This window comes from Mobula hypostoma, chromosome 10, assembly GCF_963921235.1.
Source record: "Mobula hypostoma chromosome 10, sMobHyp1.1, whole genome shotgun sequence".
NCBI lineage: Eukaryota > Metazoa > Chordata > Chondrichthyes > Myliobatiformes > Myliobatidae > Mobula > Mobula hypostoma.
In genome coordinates, this window is record NC_086106.1 from 5006785 (window position 1) to 5026641 (window position 19857).

A 19857-nucleotide genomic window follows, 5' to 3' on the forward strand; every position below is an offset into this window, starting at 1 on the left:
ATTATTAGACACTAAAGCATAGGAGCAGAATTAGGCCAACTGGCCTATTGAGTCTGCTCCATCATTCCACCATGGCAAATTTATTTTCCCTCTCGACCCCATTCTCCTGCCTTCTGCCCATAACCTTTGCCATCCTGATTATACTTTATACTTTATTGTCGCCAAACAATTGATACTGGAACGTACAATATTCATAGCGATATTTGATTCTGCGCTTCCCGCTCCCTGGATTACAAATCGATAGTAAATATTAAAAATTTAAATTATAAATCATGAATAGAAAATAGAAAATAGAAAAATGGAAAGTAAGGTAGTGCAAAAAAAACAAGATGCAGGTCTGGATATTTGGAGGGTACGGCTCAGATCCGGGTTAGGATCCGTTCAGCAGTCTTATCACAGTTGGAAAGAAGCTGTTCCCAAATCTGGCCGTGATAGATTAATGAAGAATCTATCAAGATCTGCTTTAAATATACCCAGTAAGTTAGCCTCCACAGCTGTCTGTGGCAATGAATTCCACAGATTCACCCTCTGGCTAAAGAATTACTCCTCATCTCTGTTCTAAAGGCTTTGCTTTGTGTTTTACCAGTGTTTCCAGTCAGATTATCGAAGTAGAATTCGGCTCTCATTGAACTTGTCTCCGAGTTACTCAATGACATCACGATGCGTCATTTTCCAACCAGCAAAGTATTTGTAAATGTCAATTAGAAAATTATTTAAGCCTACAGAGAAGAAGTCATCACCCTGACACAGCGGTGTCAAGAAAACAACCTCCCCCTCAATGTCACAAAAACAAAGGAGCTGGTTGTCGACTACAGGAAGAATGGAGACGGGTTAACCCCTATTGACATCAATGGATCTGGGGTTGAGAGGGTGAACAGCTTTGAGTTCCTCGGCATACACATCACCGAGGACCTCACGTGGTCTGTACACACCAGCTGCATGGTGAAAAAGGCACAACAAACCTCTCACCTCAGACAGTTGAGTAAGTTTGGTGTGGGCCCCCAAATCCTAAGAACTTTCTACAGGGGCACAATTGAGAGCATCCTGACTGGCTGCATCACTGCCTGGTATGGGAACTGTACTTCCCTCAATTGTAGGGCTCTGCAGAGAGTGGTGTAGACAGCCCAGCGCATCTGTAGATGTGAACTTCCCACTGTTCAGGACATTTACAAAGACAGGTGTGTAAAAAAGGCCCAAAGGATCCTTGGAGACCCAAGCCATCCCAACCACAATCTATTCCAGCTGCTACCATCCGGGAAACGGTACCGCAGCATAAAAGCCAGGACCAACAGGCTCCGAGACAGCTTCTTCCACCAGGCCATCAGACTGATTAATTCACACTGATACAATTGTATTTCTATGTTATATTGACTATCCTGTTGTACATACTATTTATTATAAATTACTATGAATTCCACATTGCACATTTAGACGAAGATGTAACGTAAAGATTTTTAATCCTCATGTATATGAAGGATGTAAGTAATAATTCAATTCTATTGAATTCTTTTATTCCTGCATCTTGGTTTAACTTTCTGATCTGTTTTCCTTGGGTTTCTACTTCCTGCCTCACAGTGCCAACTCACCTGGGTGTGTTTTCCCACAACCACATCTATAAGTGGTGAGTGTGAGCTCAGCGAGTGTTGGCAGGTCTTTAATAACCCGGGTGGGGGTGGGTGGTTCACAGGCCTTGACATCTCATGCTTGTTAACACTGAAGAAAAGTATGTGAAGCCCTGAGTGAACTTTAATCCATGGTAGCCTAGTGGTTAGCACAAGGCTTTACAGTACAGGTGACCCAGGTTCAATTTCCAGCACTGCCTGTAAGGAGTTTGTATGTTCCTTTGGGTTTCCTCTGGGTGCTCCATTAACCTACATACTTGTTGGTAGCTTAATTGGTCATTGTAAATTGTCCTGTGATTAGGCTGGGATTAAACTGGGGGATTGCTGGGCGGCGTGGCTCGAAGGGCTAGAGAGGCCTATTCCATCTCAATAAATAAAATTACATTAAAAAAACATTTCAGGGCAAAAGCCAAAGTAAACTGGAGTTCTGAAGTTTTGAGTATTTGTCGGCAGGTCAGACAGCATCTGAGGAGAGAACAAACAGTTATTGTTTCACGCGGTGACCTCTGCAAACTAACCAGGCAGGGAGTCGGGGTCTAGCCCTGTCCGTACAGCCAGAAATGCTACTGCTGCACAGAATGGGAAAACGTACCCCCCAGAGCGGTGAAAGACTCTTGCAAATTCATAAAAAGGTAGCTTTGATCCTACTGGTCAGGAGAGCAGATAATAGGCTGAACGTCGTCTTCCTCCTTCCAATGTGGGAGGAGATTTGTCTGGTTCATAAAGACCAACGGTCTGGCTAGTGGTGTAGTGGCTTCTGCACTGGACTTTGAGGTGAATGGTTCCGCGTTCGAATCCGGCCAGCCCCTTGCACGCTTTCCACCTGAATTGGGTTGAGCTAGTGACTCAGACTCATAAAAAACAGAAAAATGGTAAGGAAATGGCAAAAAATGCTGCCCGATGTGCAAGGTACAAAAAGGAGTAACAAAGATCAACAGTGAACAAGCTTCCAAAAAGAGGCATTTGTCTGCCTCAACCTGATGGCATGAACATTCATTTCTCTAACTTCTGCTAATTTCTCTCCCTTCCCCCTTCTCTCTTTTTCCATTCCCCATTCCGGCTCCCTTCTTACCATTGTCCTCAGCTGCCCATCATCTCCTTCTAGTGTTCCCCTACTCTTTCCCTTGCTCCCATGGTCCACTCTCCTCTCCCGTCAGACTCCTGCTTCTTCACCCCAATCTCACTTTAAGGACTCTTCATCTCATATTCTCGTTATTTATTGCTATTTATTTATATTTAAATTTCCATTCGCACATGTAGCCCCCCTGGCCACCCTCAGGGTCGCTCGGTTCGCTGTCGTCTAGGGAAACAGCCCTCGGCCCCGCCAAACTGGGTAATTAGTTTGTGTGGATGCTGTGTGATGTACCCCACCCCGCCCAAATAACAGACAATACACCAGATACGATTAAATGATTTACAGTTTATAGATATTACTGGAACTATATAATTAATAGAGAATAAAATATAAAAGGAAAATAAAAGGCGCCACACTTATCAAAGCTCAATCTCTTCGTGCACAAACAGTTGGAGCTCAGGACCCTTTTTTTTCACCATGCGACCCCTCGGACCATCTCGACTGGCCGCCTGGGACCAACAACGGTGGTCGACCAGCCCTCCACACGAGTCTGTCTCCGTCTCCTCTCCTCGCTGAATGCCCTCCTCGGGGTCCAACCCCGTTAGCTGACTCACAGCACCCGGTCCATCCTCTGTCTCTCTCTCCTGCCTTCTCCCCCAAAACCCCGCGCATACAATCTCTTACAGACACCCCATAGGCATAACAACTAACCCAATTGGTTCATTTGTCCTTTTATCAGTAGATAATCCAAAATAATCTGCCAGCGCAATAACTTTCCCAGCGTTTAACATAACAAAGAAGCATTCCCAAGTATAACATAACAAAGAAGCCATTTTGATTAGCCTACACAGTAACATAAAAGACGAAACCCCCTTACACACAGTTTGTTGCCTTCTGCACTCTGGTTGATCTTTCATTGATCCTGTTAAAGTTACTAATCTATAGATTTGTTAGGTACACCCACAAGAAAATGAATCTCAGGGTTGTATATGGTGATATTACATACTTTGATAATAAAAGTAACTTTGTACTTTCAACTTTGAACTTTACCTTTTCCACCTATCACCTCCCACCTTCTGACTTCATCCCACCCTACAACAGGGTTAACATATGAGGAGCGTTTGGCAGCTTTGGGCCTGTACTCACTGGAATTTAGAAGAATGTATGGAGATCTCACTGAAACCTACAGAATGTTGAAAGGACTAGATAGAGTGGATGTGGAGAGGATGTTTCCTATGGTGGGGGTATCCAGAACTAGAGGGCATGGCCTCAAAATTGAAGGGCGACCTTTTAGAACAGAGATAAGGAGGAATTTTTTTAGTTAGAGGGTAGTGAATCTGTGGAATGCTCTGCCACAAACTGCGGCGGAAGCCAAGTCCATGGGTATACTTAAGGCAGAAGCTGATCATTTCCTGATTGGTCAGGGCATCAAAGGATATGGCAAGAAGGCAGGTGTACGGGGTTGAGTGGGATCTGGGATCAGCCATGATGGAATGGCAGAGCAGACTCGATGGGCTGAATGGCTTAATTCTGCTCCTATGTCTTATGGTATTATGGTTTCCCCTCCCCACCCACCTTTCCCCTTACCTGTTCTCACCTTTCACCTGACAGGTTGTACTCCTCCCCCACTTTCTTACTGTGGCTTCTTTCCGCCTTCCTTGCCTTCGGGACATTTCTTGCCCTGAAATGTCAAATATTCATTGCACCCTTTCTCCATAGATACTGCCTGGCCCGCTGAGTTCCTCCAGCATCTTGTGTTTTGCAATCTTTGCTCCCCAGATTCCATAGCAAACATGTCGGGATTAACAAGTGGGGGAAAATAAACACTTGGGACTTTTTTTCCTGCATGGACACCTTTTGGAACAAGCAGAGACAATGAGGTTAAGGATTAAAAAGGAAGACATAATTCTAGATCAATCTTTTGTCATTCCAGGATGCCCCAAACAGTTCTATGGGTGTTTTAACTAATAAGGCAGCAAATACTGTGGACAATCTGTGCACAGGAAGATTACACAAGCGACGATCATGTATTTTTAGTGAAATTGGAAGTGGGTAGCAATTGGCACAGATAGGGTTACTGGGAGGAGGTACATCTCCACCAAAGGAGGTTGTTACGTACCCCGTAACTGGGTTGCCAAACCAGCAGAAATGGACCACTTAGTTGGAGTCTGGATTACTGGAACTAAGAAAGTTTTATTAAAGAAATAAGTAACACGGTACTCTAATCGTAAGGATATAAATGCAACAGGTTAGCAATGATAAAACACACATGTACACAGAACTAGGATAATAGGAATCGATCAAGTTCTATCGCAGTCTAGGGGTAAAATGATCAGTCTCAAGTGACGCAGAGTTCAGTTCAGCTGAGTACAGTTCGCAGTAATCGCTGTTGTGCCGTTGGAGAGAGAGAGAGCGAATGCAAATTTCAATTCAAACAGACCTTTGATGTTCCTTGCAGTTAGCTTTCGGGCAAGCCCTTTTAATGTCTTCTGAGGTCACCGACTGTGACCGCTCCGTTCCGGATACAATCGTTCTTCCGCAGTGAACCCGGCACCCAGGCAAGGGCGGACACACACACCAGGTTCCCGCCGATTGTACCTTTTCACCCCGTGCATCTATGGTCGGTCCCGCGACCAGGCCTCCAAAACACTCACCAACTTGTGGGGGCACACCGCACTTCCAGGGTCTCGTTATCTCGTGATCTCGTGGTGTCTGTCGTGCCTTAGCGAACCTGTTCCTTTTATCCCCCTGCTGGGGTATCGCCTGTCCATCAAACTTCAAACAGTTCAGGTTTAAAGCAACCGGTCTGTCAATACTCGGAACTGTGTCTCTTTTCGTTATCTCTCTCTCCTCTCTCATTAACATTTTGAACATTTCTCTATTTGTCTCTCTTACCTCTCTCATCAGCATCAATCTTCTGATAACTTGGTTTTTCGTCACAAGGTGTAAGGTGCTCCTTTTCTCCACTAGCCTGCAGGTCACCCTTGGGCAAGGTGTAGCACCTGTTTAGTCCCTCGATCAGGGTCAAGTGAATTGAATTGAATTGAATTGACTTTATTTCTTACATCCCTCACATACATGAGGAGTAAAAATCTTTATGTTATGTTTCCGTCTAAATGTTCAATGTTCAGTCATAGTAATTTATGATAATTAGAACAGTCAATGTAACATAGAAATATACTCAAATCAGTGTGAGTTAATCAGTCTGATGGCCTGGTGGAAGAAGCTGTCCCGGAGTCTGTTGGTCCTGGCTTTTATGCTGAGGTACCGTTTCCCGGATGGTAGTGTGGGAGTAGGTGGTGGATGGTCATATGAGCAGCCGGTGCAGATCACAAGTCCTGGTTATATAACCACTGATGCCAGGCAGACAATCTCCGAAGACTATTGATAATGGCTGGGGGTCACCCATCTTGTAAAGACACTGCCCAGAAGAAAGCGATGGCAAACCACTTGTGTAGAAAAAATTTGCCACGAACAATCATGGTCATGGGAAGACCATGATCGCCCATGTTATATGAAGCAGCACATACTGATGATGGTGATGATGACAGGGGAGAGATTTCCCTAACATTAGCCCCTGGAATGGAGGGCAAGACCTTACTATGCTGAGACATTAGAAGGGCTGAAGAGCCTTTTTCCATGCTTTACGCCTAGATGAAGTGGATGTATAGAGGATGTTTCCATTAGTGGGAGAGTCTAGGACCAGTCTGCATAGCCGCAGGATAGAAGGGCATCCTTTTATAACACAGATGATTAGGAATTTCTTCAGCTAGAGGGTGATGAATCTGTAGAATTCATTGTCACAGATGGCTGTGGACTCCAAGTCACTGAGCATATTTAAAGCAGAAGTTGACAGGTTCTTGAAGGGCATCAAAGGTTACAGGGAGAAAGCAGGAGACTGTGGTAGAGAGGCATAATAAATCAGCCATGATGGAATGGCAGAGCTGACTTGATTTGCCGAATGGCCTAATTCTGCTCCTATGACTTACGGTCTTAAAACACATCAGGGAAGGAGAAGAAGAAATAGCTTTGGAATAAGGTAATTTTACTCAGCATTGAGGCATTATGAAGCTTACCAAACATTAAGAACATATTTACCTTAACCCCGTCCCCTGTCCCCTAAAACCCTCGCTAATTTTTATAGGTGCACCGTAGAAAGCATTCTTCTAGGGTGCATCACAACCTGGTATGGCAGTTGTCCTGTCCAAGACCGGAAGAAGCTGCAGAAGATCGCGAACACGGCGCAGCACATCACACAAACCAATCTTCCGTCCTTGGACTCACTTTACACCGCACGCTGTCGGAGCAGTGCTGCCAGGATAATCAAGGACACGACCCACCCAGCCAACACACTTTTCGTCCCTCTTCCCTCTGGGAGAAGGCTCAGGAGCTTAAAGACTCGTATGGCCAGATTTGGGAACAGCTTCTTTCTAACTGTGATAAGACTGCTGAACGGATCCTGACCCGGATCTGGGCCGTACCCTCCAAATATCCGGACCTGCCTCTCGGTTTTTTTGCACTACCTTACTTCCCATTTTTCTATTTTCTATTTATGATTTATAATTTAAATTTTTAATATTTTAATATTTACTATTGATTTGTAATCCAGGGAGTGGGAAGTGCAGAATCAAATATTGCTGTGATGATTGTACGTTCTAGTATCAATTGTTTGGTGACAATAAAGTATAAAAGTATAAAGTATTTATTTTTTACTGACATACAGCACAGTGCAGGCTCTTCCAGCCCTCCGAGCTGCGCGCCCAGCAATCCCCAATTTATTCCGAGTTTAATCACGGGACAATTTACAGTGACCAATTAATCTACCAACTGGTATGTTTTTGGTCTGTGGGGAGGAAACCAGAGCACCCGGTGGAAACACACACAATCAAGCGGAGAACATATAAACTCCTTACGGGAGGCGGCGGGAATTGGACCCAGGTCGCTGGTATTGTAAGACATTGTGATAACCACTACACTACCATTCCTTCCCATGGTAATGGGAAGGAATGAAATAAATGTGATCCTGGGCCCAACATATGGATGGAATCATGAAGTACACATGTCAGCAGCTGTACTTCATTTGGTGTTTGATGAGTATGTAACCAAAGAGCCCTGCACATTTCTACAGACATATTGTGGAGAGGATTCCCACTGATTGCATCACCATCTAGTTGGTATAAAGGCTCCAGTGAACATGATCGAAAGAGGGTTGTAGACTCAGCAAAATCCATCACTGACGCAAGCCTCCCCACCACTGAGGATGTCTTCAAAAGGTGGGGGCTCGAGAAGGCGTCATCCATAGTGAAGGACCTGGGTCATGCCCTCTTGCATTTCCACCATCAGGGAGGAGGTACAGAAGCCTGAAGATGCACACTCAATGTCTTCGAGTGGTCAATGGGGTTAATCCTTGCTGGTTCAGAGCCTGATGGTTGTAAGGTAATAGCTGGTGGTGTGGGACCTCAGGCTTTCCTGTACCTCCTGTCCAATGGTCGTACCGAGAAGAGAGTGGACCCAGAATATTTTCATCAGTAAGAGAGCCTATGATCAGAGGGCAGAGCCTCAAAATAAAGGGACATCCCTTTAAGAACTGGGCCAAGGAGGAATTTCTTCGGACAGTGAATAATGAATTTTGTGAAATTTGTAACCACTGAGGACTATAGAGGCTACTTTATTAGGTGTATTTAAGGCAGAGATTGATTGGTAGTGAGGTTAAACATTACAGACAGCGCGTAGAAGAATGGAGTTGACAAAAAAGTCAGACACAGTTGAATGGCAGAGTAGACTCAATGGTATGAATGGCCTAATTCTGCTCCTAAATCACGTTTTATAGACTAGGACCACAATCACTTAGAGGATGCCCTCCAAATCACACACCATCCTGACTTGGAAATACAGTCAGTGCCCATTTTATTGGGTACATCTGTACACTTGCTCGTTGATGCAAATATCTAATCAGCCAATCATGTGGCAGCAACTCAATGCATAAAAGCATGCAGACATGGTCAAGAGGTTCAGTTATTGTTCAGACCAAATGTCAGAATGTGGAAGAAATGTGATCTAAGTGACTGACCATGGAATGACTGCTGGTGCCAGACAGGGTGATTTGAGTATCTCAGAAACTGCTGCTCTTTTGGCATTTTCACACACAACAGTCTCTGGAGTTTACAGAGAATGGTACAAAAAATAAACAAAAAAATACAGGGAGAGGCAGTTCTGTGGGCACAAATGCGTGAATGAGAGAGGTCAGAGGAGAATGGCCAGACTGGTTTAAGCTGACAGGAAGGTGACAGTAACTCAAATAACCACATATTATAACAGAGGTGTGCAGAAGAGCATCGCTGAACACACAACATGTCGAACCTTAAAGTGGATGGGTTACCACAGCAGGAGGCCACTTTATTGGGGTAACAGGTGTATACCTCTGTTCTTTTATGATCACTGGGTCAAAATCCTGGAACACCCTTTGTGGGTGCACCCAAATCTCAAGGAATGCTTCAGTTCTAGAAGATCAACTACGGATAGGCAATTAGGGTGGTTGTCCATTGCGTCCGACGATAATGGGAGACCTGTGTAGGAGAGGTTTTAAAGTGGAAAAGCCATTGCACTGGGGTAGTTCCACTCTCTCAAAGTCAGAATTCCAGGTTCAGTGGTACGAACAAGCTGGGGTCTTCCCTGGTTGCAATGGATGACCGTGACGCCCTTCGCTCTTCACGGAGCTTACAGAACCGCCTCTCTGGCTGTTGGATCTCTATCGTCCGTCCAGTCCGCCGGAGCTGACTTCACATGCTAGGCCAGGCATGTCCCTATCTCACCGAGGTGTGAGACTGTGGGCTACCCTCACCTGGTTTAGCCCGCCTGTCGAAGGGGTGTACTGGGTTGTGGCTGCTGTCGCATGCAGACAGCTGTGTTCACATTAAGTGGGAGCCCACGTTCCCCGAATAAATATATTGGGGAAAAATATTCTAAGGTACTTCAAGGGCAGGTGGGCAGTAATTAAGAATGCAGGCAGAGCAGTATTTTGGACTTGATAATTCAGAACCCTCAACACCACTGGGCTCAATATCTCTTCCTAGCACACATCAGAGCCAAAATCATTGCCACTTAGTGCTTCAGTGAAGTGGCGTGTCTTTGCCGCAGCTGCTTTTCAGTCAGAGGACTGGTTTCCATGGTGATAGCTGACTGCAGAAAGGAACTTGTGTTCAAAGGCGACCAAAGCTGTCATTGATATTAGGAACATTAGAATGTCTGTTACTTGGGAGGCAGATTTGTCTGGACAAAATGCAGATTCCACCAAAAAGAGATTCACCATCTCCACATTCCGTGTTTCTTTGCAACTTGTAGGATAATTTTTAGCAACTTTCAACAGCAAGAGATATTTCAATGCCGGTATCTATGTAACTTGATGTTTTTTTTTCCCCTCTGGTGTTCAAAATTCCCCACCCGTTCTACCTAACTCCCCTCATTTTGTTATGTGGTAGGACCAATATTTCTCGCCCTTCCTTCGTTAGTCCTGAGAAGATATGCTCTTGTTGTTGATTTTCAGGATCAGGGCATTCCTGGCCAAGCCAATAGAAACAGTACAGCACAGGAACAGGCCCTTCAGCCCACAATGTCGTGCTGAACCAAAAAAATTAACCAAATGGCCATCTAAACTAATCCCCTCTGCAAACACAATGTCCCATTTTCCTCAAATTTCGTGTGCCTATCTAAACAGCTTTTAAGAGCCCCTAATGTATCTGCCTCTACCACCACCCCAGGCAGTGCATTCTAAACACACACACCACTCTGTGTAAAAAAACTTGTCTTTTAAAATAGCCCCTTCACATCTTAAATGCATGCCCTCTGATTTTGGACATATCAACCCTGGGGAAAAGATATTGATTGTCTGCTCTATGTCTCTCATAATCTTATAAACCTCGATCACAGTTCCCAATCCTTTTTTATGCCATGGAGCCTTACCATTAACCGAGGGGTCTGTGGGCCCCAGACTGGTAACTCCTGCTCTATCAGACCTCTCCTCATCCTCTGCTGCTCCAGAGAAACCAGCCCTTAAACCAGGCAGCATCCTGCTAAACGTCCTCTGCACTCTCCCCAAAGCCTCAACATCCTTCCTATAGTGGGGCGACCACAACTGTATGCATATGCAATACTCCAAGTGTGGCCTAACTAGAGTTTTATAAGACTGCAACAGTGCTTCGGTACCCATCCCTAATCACTCTGAAAGCGGTGACAAGTTTGTGTTTCACACGTTAATGATAATAAACCTGATTCTGCCATGGATAAACATCTTATCGGTCTCACTGAAAGCAAGCATGGGTGATTGATATGCTGAGTTGTGAATGGCATGGAACGTTATGTAATCATTCACGAACATCCCCCACTTTCTGTTGAAGACCTGATGACAGTGCTGAAGATGGCTGGGCCTCTGAGGAACTCCCGCAGTGAAGCTCTGGGGTGTTACTGGAAAGACAATGTCAAGTTGGAGAGGAGGCAGAGAGATTGATGAGGATGCTACCTTGACTAGAGGATCTGAGTAACAGGGAGAGGTTGGCCACGCTAGATCTTTATTCCTTGGAGCATAGAAAAATAAGGGGTGACCTCATAAACGTTTCTAAACTCATGACGGGTGTGGATAAGGTCTTTTCTCCAGGGTTGGGCAGTCAAAACTAGAAGACACAGGTACAAGGGGACAGAGATTTAAGAGGGACCTAAGAAAATTCTTCTTCACAGAAAGGGTAGTGAACACCTAGAATGATTCGCCAAAGGAAGTGGTCGAGGCCGGTCAATTGCAGCATTTAGAAGAGTACATGGAGGGTTACGAGCTGGACCATTGAGCACATCTACATGAAACTCATAGGAAAGCAGCATCCGTCATCAAAGATCCTCACCAGCTAAGCCATGTTCTTTTCTCACAGCTGCCATTGGGTAGAAGGTACATGAACCTCAGGACTTGCACCACCTAGTTCAAGAACTGTTACTACCCCACAATCATCAGGCTCTTGAACAAAGGAGATAACTATACTCATCTATTAAGATGTTCTCACAACCAATGATCTCACTTTAAGGATAATGGGGGGGGGGGTTTGCTGGGCTTGTTATTTCATGCTGTTATTTATAGCAATTTATTTACATTTGTTGCTTGTTGTTTTCTGCACTTTGGTTGATCTTTCATTGATCCTGTTATAGTTACTATTCTATAGATTTGCTGAGTATACCTACAGGAAAATGAATCTCAGGGTTTAATGTGGTGATGTACATGTACCCTGATAATAACATTTATTTGACCCTTTGAACATTGGAACATGAGCAACTGAGTCTACCAGGGAGGCTGCTGAGGTCAGCAAGGACCAGTTGGGCCAAAGGATCTGTTTTCATGCTGCATTAGTCTGTGACTTGTCCTCTGAGAAGCACAGCCATCTTCCCTTGTGTGAGGTCAGACTTCATCCACCAGAGGTTTTTCCCTCTGAGGCCCCTTGACTCAGCTTTACCAGAGCACCCTAATATCCTACTCAGTGACATGCTGCCTTGAGGCAAGGGCAGTTATTCTCACCTCGCCTCTGGAATCCAGCCTGCTGGGACCACAGCTGCAGTATGCTCTGTGGGGTATTCAAAGTGAAACAGGATGCTACCCACTCTCACGTGTAGAGAATGACCTCTTGGCTGGAGAAGAGGATGATTTTGTTGCGGCATCCATTAGTCTCGTGAGACCATGGATCTGCGCCTGGAAAGTCTGTGTTAGAGCAGCGTCTGTTGTGGCTGTACGGGCCCACACGGGAGTGACAATCTTGGCTGTAGCGACTGCACTTGAAGGCGCTGTCCTCCAGTGTTGTCTTGGTGCCGCTTTTCCGATGAGTGCGCTTTTCTTCAGCAGCAAGTCTCAGCTTCTCTTCTCCTCTTTTCAGACCTCTGCGTAGTTCCAGCCTCCAGTGAGAGCGATCGCTTGCGATGTCCTCCCAGCTCTCAACGTTCATGTTCAGTGACTTCATGTCTCTCTTGCAGACATCTTTGAAACAAAGATGGGGCCGCCCTTGTGCTCTCTTGCCGGAGGCCAGTTCCCCATATAGCAGGTCTTTCGGGATCCTCCCATCTGACATGCGGTGTACATGGCCCAGCCAGCGGAGTCGGCGTTGGTGGAGCAGGGAGAAGAGGCTGGGTATCTGGGCGCAGGCCAGGACCTCATTGTTGGTGACTCGGTCAACCCACTTGTTGTCCAGGATGCGAAGGTGGAAGGCATTGAGACGCTGCTCTTGTCTGGGGTAGAGGCTCCAGGTCTCGCTGCCGTAAAGCAGTGTGCTGAGGACGCAGGCCCTGTAGACTGCAACCTTAGTGTGCGTCATCAGCTTTCTGTTCTCCCAGACTCTCTTTGTCAGCCTGGCGAATGCTGAGGCTGCTCGTCCAATCTATCTATTGATCTCGGGGTCTAGGGAGAGGCTGTCCGTGATGCTGGAGCCAAGGTATGTAAACTTGTGAACTACCTCCAGCTCGTAGTTGTTGATGGTAATGGTGGGGGATGCTCAGTGCCTTGGACCATCACGTTGGTCTTCTTCAGGCCAATGGTCAAGCTGAAGTCCTGGCAGGCTCTTGAGAAGCTGTCCATGAGGTGTTGCAGTTGCTCTTCAGAGTGTGTTGCCAGTGCAGCGTCATCTGCAAACAACATGCCCCTGATGAGTATTTCACGAACCTTTGCTTTCGCCCTCTGTCGGGACAGACTGAACAGCCTCCCGTCCGATCTGGTGTGGAGATAGACACCATCAGTTGATGTTCCAAAGGTGTGCTTTAGCACGACTGCGAAGAAGATGCCAAACAGGGTGGGGGCAAGCACACAGCCTTGCTTCACACTGCTGCAGATGTTGAAGGCCTCCGAGAAAGCCGTCGAACTGAACGACACCCTTCATGTCTATGTGGAATGACTGAACTATCCTGAGGAGATTTACAACCTAATAAACCAGAGGTTCCCAACCTGGGGCCCACAGCCCCTTTCCGTTAATGGTAGGAGTCCATGGCATAAAAAGGTTTTGAACCCCTGCAGTAAAGGGAGGGGGCACTGGGAAAAGAAGGGGAGTGAGGATGGGGGAGGTGTTGTAAAGGTAGCATGCAAATAATTGGAAGTACGACATATGGCAAGTGGATACAGTTCCAATACAGGCAGCAATGCGCTTGGTCTTTTAACAGTTAATTCATTAGCTTGATCTAGGGTTGGTATGGTAACATGGTAGTTAGCATAATGCTTTACAGTTCAGGTGACCCAGGTTCAATTCCTGCCACCGCCTAAGAAGTGTTTGTAAGCTCTCCCTGTGACCGAATGGGTTTCCTCAGGGTGCTCTGGTTTCCTCTCATAGTCCAAAGACACACTGGTTGTAAGGTTAAGTGGTCATTGTAAATTGTCCGGTGATTAGGTTAGGGTTAAATAGGGGGGTTTCTGGGCAATGTGGCTCAAGGGGTCTGCTCTGCTCAACAGATTGGCTTCCAGTAAGGTGCCCATTGACTACTCAGTCATCTAGAGAGAGAGATGATTCCAATTACAATAAATCAGAACAAGCTTGGTCACGTTGGGAGGTTGATGCTCAGGTTCAGTTTGGGAGAGGATTACTGGGCAGTGGATGTTGGCCATTTATTCCATTGAGGAACATGCACAAAATGCTGTAACTCAGCTGGTCAGGCAGGGAAATGGACGGTCAATGTTTTGGGACGAGACCCTTCATCAGGGCTGGAAAGGAAAGGGGTAGAGGCCAGAATCGTAGGGGGAGAAGCAGGAGCTGAAAGGTGATGTGAATCCACTTGAAAGGGAGGATGGGGCGGGGAGGGAGAAGAAAGAGAATTATGTGAGAAGATGGGTGGGGGAAACAACAGGCTGAAGGAGGAATCTGATAGGAGTGCACAGTGGACCAAGGGATGGAGGCAGGAAAGCGAATGTGATGGCTGTTTCCCCACCAGACACCCTGCCCAGGTTTTCTATATCTCTGTGGCCCTGTTACCCCTCCTCTGCCCTCATGACTGCTTCTCACCTTCGCCTCCAGTTCCCCATTTCCTTTCCTTATTCTATACTATCTATCTAGCAATACCTCCACTTTAACCCTTTGCCTTCCCTACCCATTACCTTCCAGTTTTTTACATTATTGTCTTGTCTTTCCCACCTTCCTGCCTTTCCCCTCGCTCAGATTTACCTTTCACCTGCCACCTCCTATTCTTTTATCCTGCCTTCTACCCCCTTTCCTTTCAGTCCCGATGAAGGGTCCAGGCTCAAAAGGTCAACTGTTCATTTCTCTCCATAGATGCTGCCTGACCAACAGAGCGTCTGGTTGGCTCCAGCATTTTGTGTGTGTGGACCTGGATTTCCAGGATCTCCAGTTTCTATGGACTGCTTCGGTGGGAAGCCAGGGCCAGTGAAGGACTGAAGGGTGACCCCAGCTGCCAAGATCCATCAAGTTACAGGGTGGGGGTTAAAGTGGGGCCTTCACTTTTCACTGGTGAGAGAGGCTGAGAGGAGACAAACAGATAGAAGAGAAGAGAAGAAAATAGACTACAGAGAAAGATAAATGTATGTTTAAAAGAAGGGTCACATTTACAAAGTGTTTAACAGCTGAAGTAACTTGGAAGTCTTAAGAAGTGTGGCAGTCAATCTGCGCACAATGAGCTTTTATAAACTGTAACATGAAATCAATCATCTGGTTTTAAGCGGTACTGGGATAAGGCACGAGGGATTATTCCCCTCCTTTTCCACATAGTTTGATGATTTTAATTGCAGAAAGTGAGATTTTGCTGATATTTAATCTCTTGACCGGTTATTTACAATCTACCTGCAGGTGCGCAGCTAGTTCTTACTTTAAGGGATCATCTGAAGGTCAGCACCTGTGGTGAAAAGCATTCCCTTGGGGTCACACTGGGGGGAAGAATCAGGCTGGATTACGTGGTTAACTCCCCCAGCAGGTTAGTAAAGCTTCACAAAGGCTTCCCAAAGACGCTTAGCTGACGTTGCTTCTTTCAAAACACACAAGGAACACTTCTTGCATTTATTGTGACAGGTTACTGCCTCCACATAACAGGACATTTCTACTGATAATTACAACATTTTGGCTCAATAAGTAAAAGTGAAATCTCTCCACACACGTGAACTCCATTCAAATGCAATAAACAAGGACTGGGCAAATGTTATTGAAAAGAAATTTAAAACAGTGTCAGAGAAGCATTTTGCTTTATCCAAGTACAGGTTACGCCAATCAGAGAAACACAACCCTGTAACCAAATGAATTAAGTCAGGAATAGGGACTCTTCAGTTGACGTACAGATTTATTCTGCAAATCGGATGAGCTGGAAGGATTTTCACTGCTTCGCTTATTCATAGATCCAGAGGCTTCGGTGCTAATTAGCAGGAATGAGCAACATGCTGACAGTCAGCGGTGTCACTTTTGTTCGGGGATCCAGTCAATGGATTCAAGCAAATTGATTCTACAGTGGGTTCTCGTGTAGTTTTATTAAGTGGTTCAATTATCACAAACTGCACTTCCTTTTTTTTTGGTTGGGAGGGGGCAGGGGGATTAGAAAGTGGGTAGTGAACAATAATCAGACACTTTGATGTAATAATTATATATAAAACACTGATGTCTGTGAACTAATACTGGTTCCTGAATTCTGGCTATTTGACAGGTGATTTGCATCCATTACAGTTTCCCCTGAGCGACATTCAAATGTGTTTGTGGAAAACCCCGTCCTTCAAAGAAGAGAGCTGTTAGGCCAAGAATAAATGTCACAGGGCCAAGGTGTGCTGTGGGGTGTAAAATATGCACAGAATAGTACTCCAGCAACAAGTCCGAATTCCCAGTCAGAAATTTCAGTGATAAACTCAAATAGGTAGCAGCTCAAGGTAACTTTGAATCTGGGGCTGAATAGCTTAGCTTCTTTGAAACAAGAAGTCGTCAAACAGTCAGCAAAAATGTGCAAACAGTTGAAAGCGTATTGGCTTTTTGGAGCTCTGACTGGTGATCTTAAACAACACCTTGGCAGCAATTCATCACATCATTTTAAGTGTGATTCTCACATGAATTTCAGATCAAATTTGGTCCCATTACCAGTATTTTGAATGACTGTCTCAGTCAGGACAACGTGGGCAAATGTAACAAAGGCAGAATATGAAAATTCCTCCGTGCCTTCACATTAACTTCCAATGACAACACTAACTTGGTTTGTGTGGGGTGTGTTCTACCAATGAGCACTTGGTCTGGTGCCTCAGTTCACATTATGGACATTGTAGTGTAACTGTACATGTGCTCTCTTGGTGATATACCACACTGCTCTGAACCAAGTATTTGCAAGGCAGAGTTACAGTACTGTGCAAAACTCTTGGGCTAAGCTGCCTAAGACTTTTGCACAGGACTGTAGTAATTTTATGTATTACACTGTACTGCTGCTGCTGCAAAAAAAACAAATTTCTTGACATATCTGAGTGATGATAAACCTGATTTTCATATGGGTCTCTATTGTGGACTGAGAGTGGGAGGGGGGCAGGGAGAGGGGAATTATGGCTGGGAAAAGGGGAAGGGAGCGGGGAGGGATAGGGAAGCACCAGAGAGACATTCCATAATGATCAATAAACCAATTGTTCGGAGTCAAATGACCTTATTTGGTGTCCCAGGGCTGAGTGTGTCTACACCTGTGACACCCCCCGACCCTGGCACTCCTTCTCTGCCACCTGTCCCACCCCCCTCCTGCAGTGCTCCACCTTCACCATTCCCAACATCCTTTGCTCCTGCCATACCTGCTCCACGTTGACAAATACAGTACTGTGCAAAGAACTGAGACACCCGAGCTATATATATGTGTTTAAAACTTTTGCCCAGTACTGTACAGTATATGGATACTAATTAATCAACAGTCAGATAACCAGAAGTGCCTTACAACCAGATTAACTCCTGAATCAATTGTGAAGCATTGTAGGACGTTTCAGGTGGATTAAGTGGTCTTTGTCCTGCAGTAACTGGGTTAACATTCATTGTTCCCTATAGTTTACATTCATTCCTCTCTGCTCTTCTCTCACTCTTTCTCTCCCTCACACACACTCTCTCTCTCTCTCACACACACACACACACATATGCACCAGTGGAGCTTGCATTTAAGCTGCTCTCGCTGAAGTGTCCTTATGATGTTCACTCCAAGGACTGTAGCATGAGCAGTTGTTTTAACACCTTGGTCTGGCTTGTTTCTCTGATCTCTCCAGCTAGGAACATCTCATCCACCACTGTATACACCTGCAAACAGAGAAAAGTGGGGGCATCATTACAGAAATATCACTGGTTTCCACCACAGATCTTTATGTAGTACTATTTATTATTTTTTATTGACATACAGTGTGGAGATAGTCCTTCCAGCCGTGCCACCGAACAATCCCTCAATTTAATCCTGGCCTAATCACGGGGCAATTTACAATGACTAACTAACCCACCAACCAGAATGCCTTTGGACTGTGAGGGTAAACCGGAGCACCCGTAGGAAACTCACATGGTCATGGGGAGAATGTACAAACTCCTTACAGCGGCAGGAATTGAACCCGGGTCGGCGGTACGGTAAAGCTTTGTGTGAATCACTACACTGCTGTGTCACCCAAACTGCATAGGCTATTTCAGCCCGACAGCTCCATGGTAAATTATCAAGGTTCAATGTAAATTTATTATCAAGGTACATATAGGTCACCATATACTAATTAATATTACATATTAATTCATTTTAGAGATTCATTTTCTTGCAGGTACTCACAGTAGAACAAAGAAATACAATAGAATCAATGAAGAACTACACAGAAATATGAGAAAGATAAACTGTGGAAGCGCAAAAAGAAAAATAAATAATAATAATAAATAAATTATAAGTAAAATTGAGACCATGAATTGTAGAATCCTTGAATGTGAGTCCATAGGTTGTGGAATCAGTTTAGTATTGAGGTGAGTGGTTATCCTGTCTGGTTCAAGAGCCTGATGGTTGAGGGGTAATAACTGTTCCTACACCTGTTGGTGTGGGTCCTGATCTCCTGAACCTTCAGCCCGACTGCAGCGAAAAGAGACCATGACCTGGGTGGTGGTGGTCCTTGATGATGGATGCTACTTTCTGTGGCAGCATTCCTTGATGTTGAAGGTCCTGCCATAAGCTTCCTACTATAATTCCTTTACGAAAATGGGTCAGTATGCCTTTTTCAACAGCAACACGCACAGAATGCTGGAGACACTCAGTAACTCAGGCAGGGGAATAAACAGTCGACATTTCAGTTGGAGACACTTCATTAGGACTGCCTGATTTGTCGGGTCTCGGCCCCTAACGTTGACTGTTTATTCCCCTCCATAGATGCTGCCTGACCAGCTGAGTTCCTCTGGCTGTGTGTGTGTGTGTGTGTGTGTATATGTATGTATGTGTGTGTGTGTGTCTCAGTTATTCTGGATTTCCAACATCAGCAGAACCTTGGGTGTCAGGATGATCACTATCAAAGGAGGCATACGCTGCCCCTTCTCTCCGCTAGCCTGCAGGTCACCCTTGGACAAGGTGTGGCACCTGTTAGACCCCCGATAGGGTCATGTGAAACCACGGGAGCAGGTGGTGGATGGTCGTACGAGCAGCCGGTGCACATCGCAAGTCCAGGTTATGTGACCACTGACGCCAGGCAGACAATCTCCGAAGAGTATTGGTAATGGCTGGGGGTCACCCGTCTTGTAAAGATACCGTCCAGAAGAAGGCGATGGCAAACCACTTGTGTAGAAAAATCTGCCAAGAACAATCATAGTCATGGAAAGACTATGATCATCCATTTCATATAACATGGACGATAAAAGCTTCATAAAGGCCAGAAAAAAATGCAGATCTTCATTCTTAATGCACAACACCATATTCCAAGGAGAAAACGTAGTGAATTTTTCTATAAGCACAATGCTCCCTAACTCCTTATGCCTGTCCCGACACAGCGAGCCTACTTGGATTTTAGAGAGATTCAGTAACTGGTTGCTCAAAGGGCTGTGTGGCATTTTGCAGGGTCTGTGATAAATGATAAGATTAAAACAATGGTACAGAAACAGCAAATTGAGCCCTCAGGGATACAATTATGTCACCCTCAAACTAGCTGCAGTCAAGATTTAATGTTGTTATACAGGATTCAGTGAAGGTTATAGGTAGGTGCATGAAACC

The 19857-nt window shown here is 45.3% G+C and overlaps 1 protein-coding gene across 1 annotated transcript in view; it reads right to left on the bottom strand.

Moving 5' to 3' along the window:
- Nucleotides 1-15520: 15520 nt before the first annotated feature.
- The window catches only part of ap2s1 (adaptor related protein complex 2 subunit sigma 1), a 65450-nt gene continuing 61113 nt past the window's right edge, over nt 15521-19857 (bottom strand). The window contains exon 5 of the mRNA XM_063059928.1: nt 15521-17939. Coding sequence (XP_062915998.1) covers nt 17838-17939 — 102 coding nt within the window. The 3' untranslated portion in view covers nt 15521-17837. The remainder of the gene's footprint in view (nt 17940-19857) is intronic.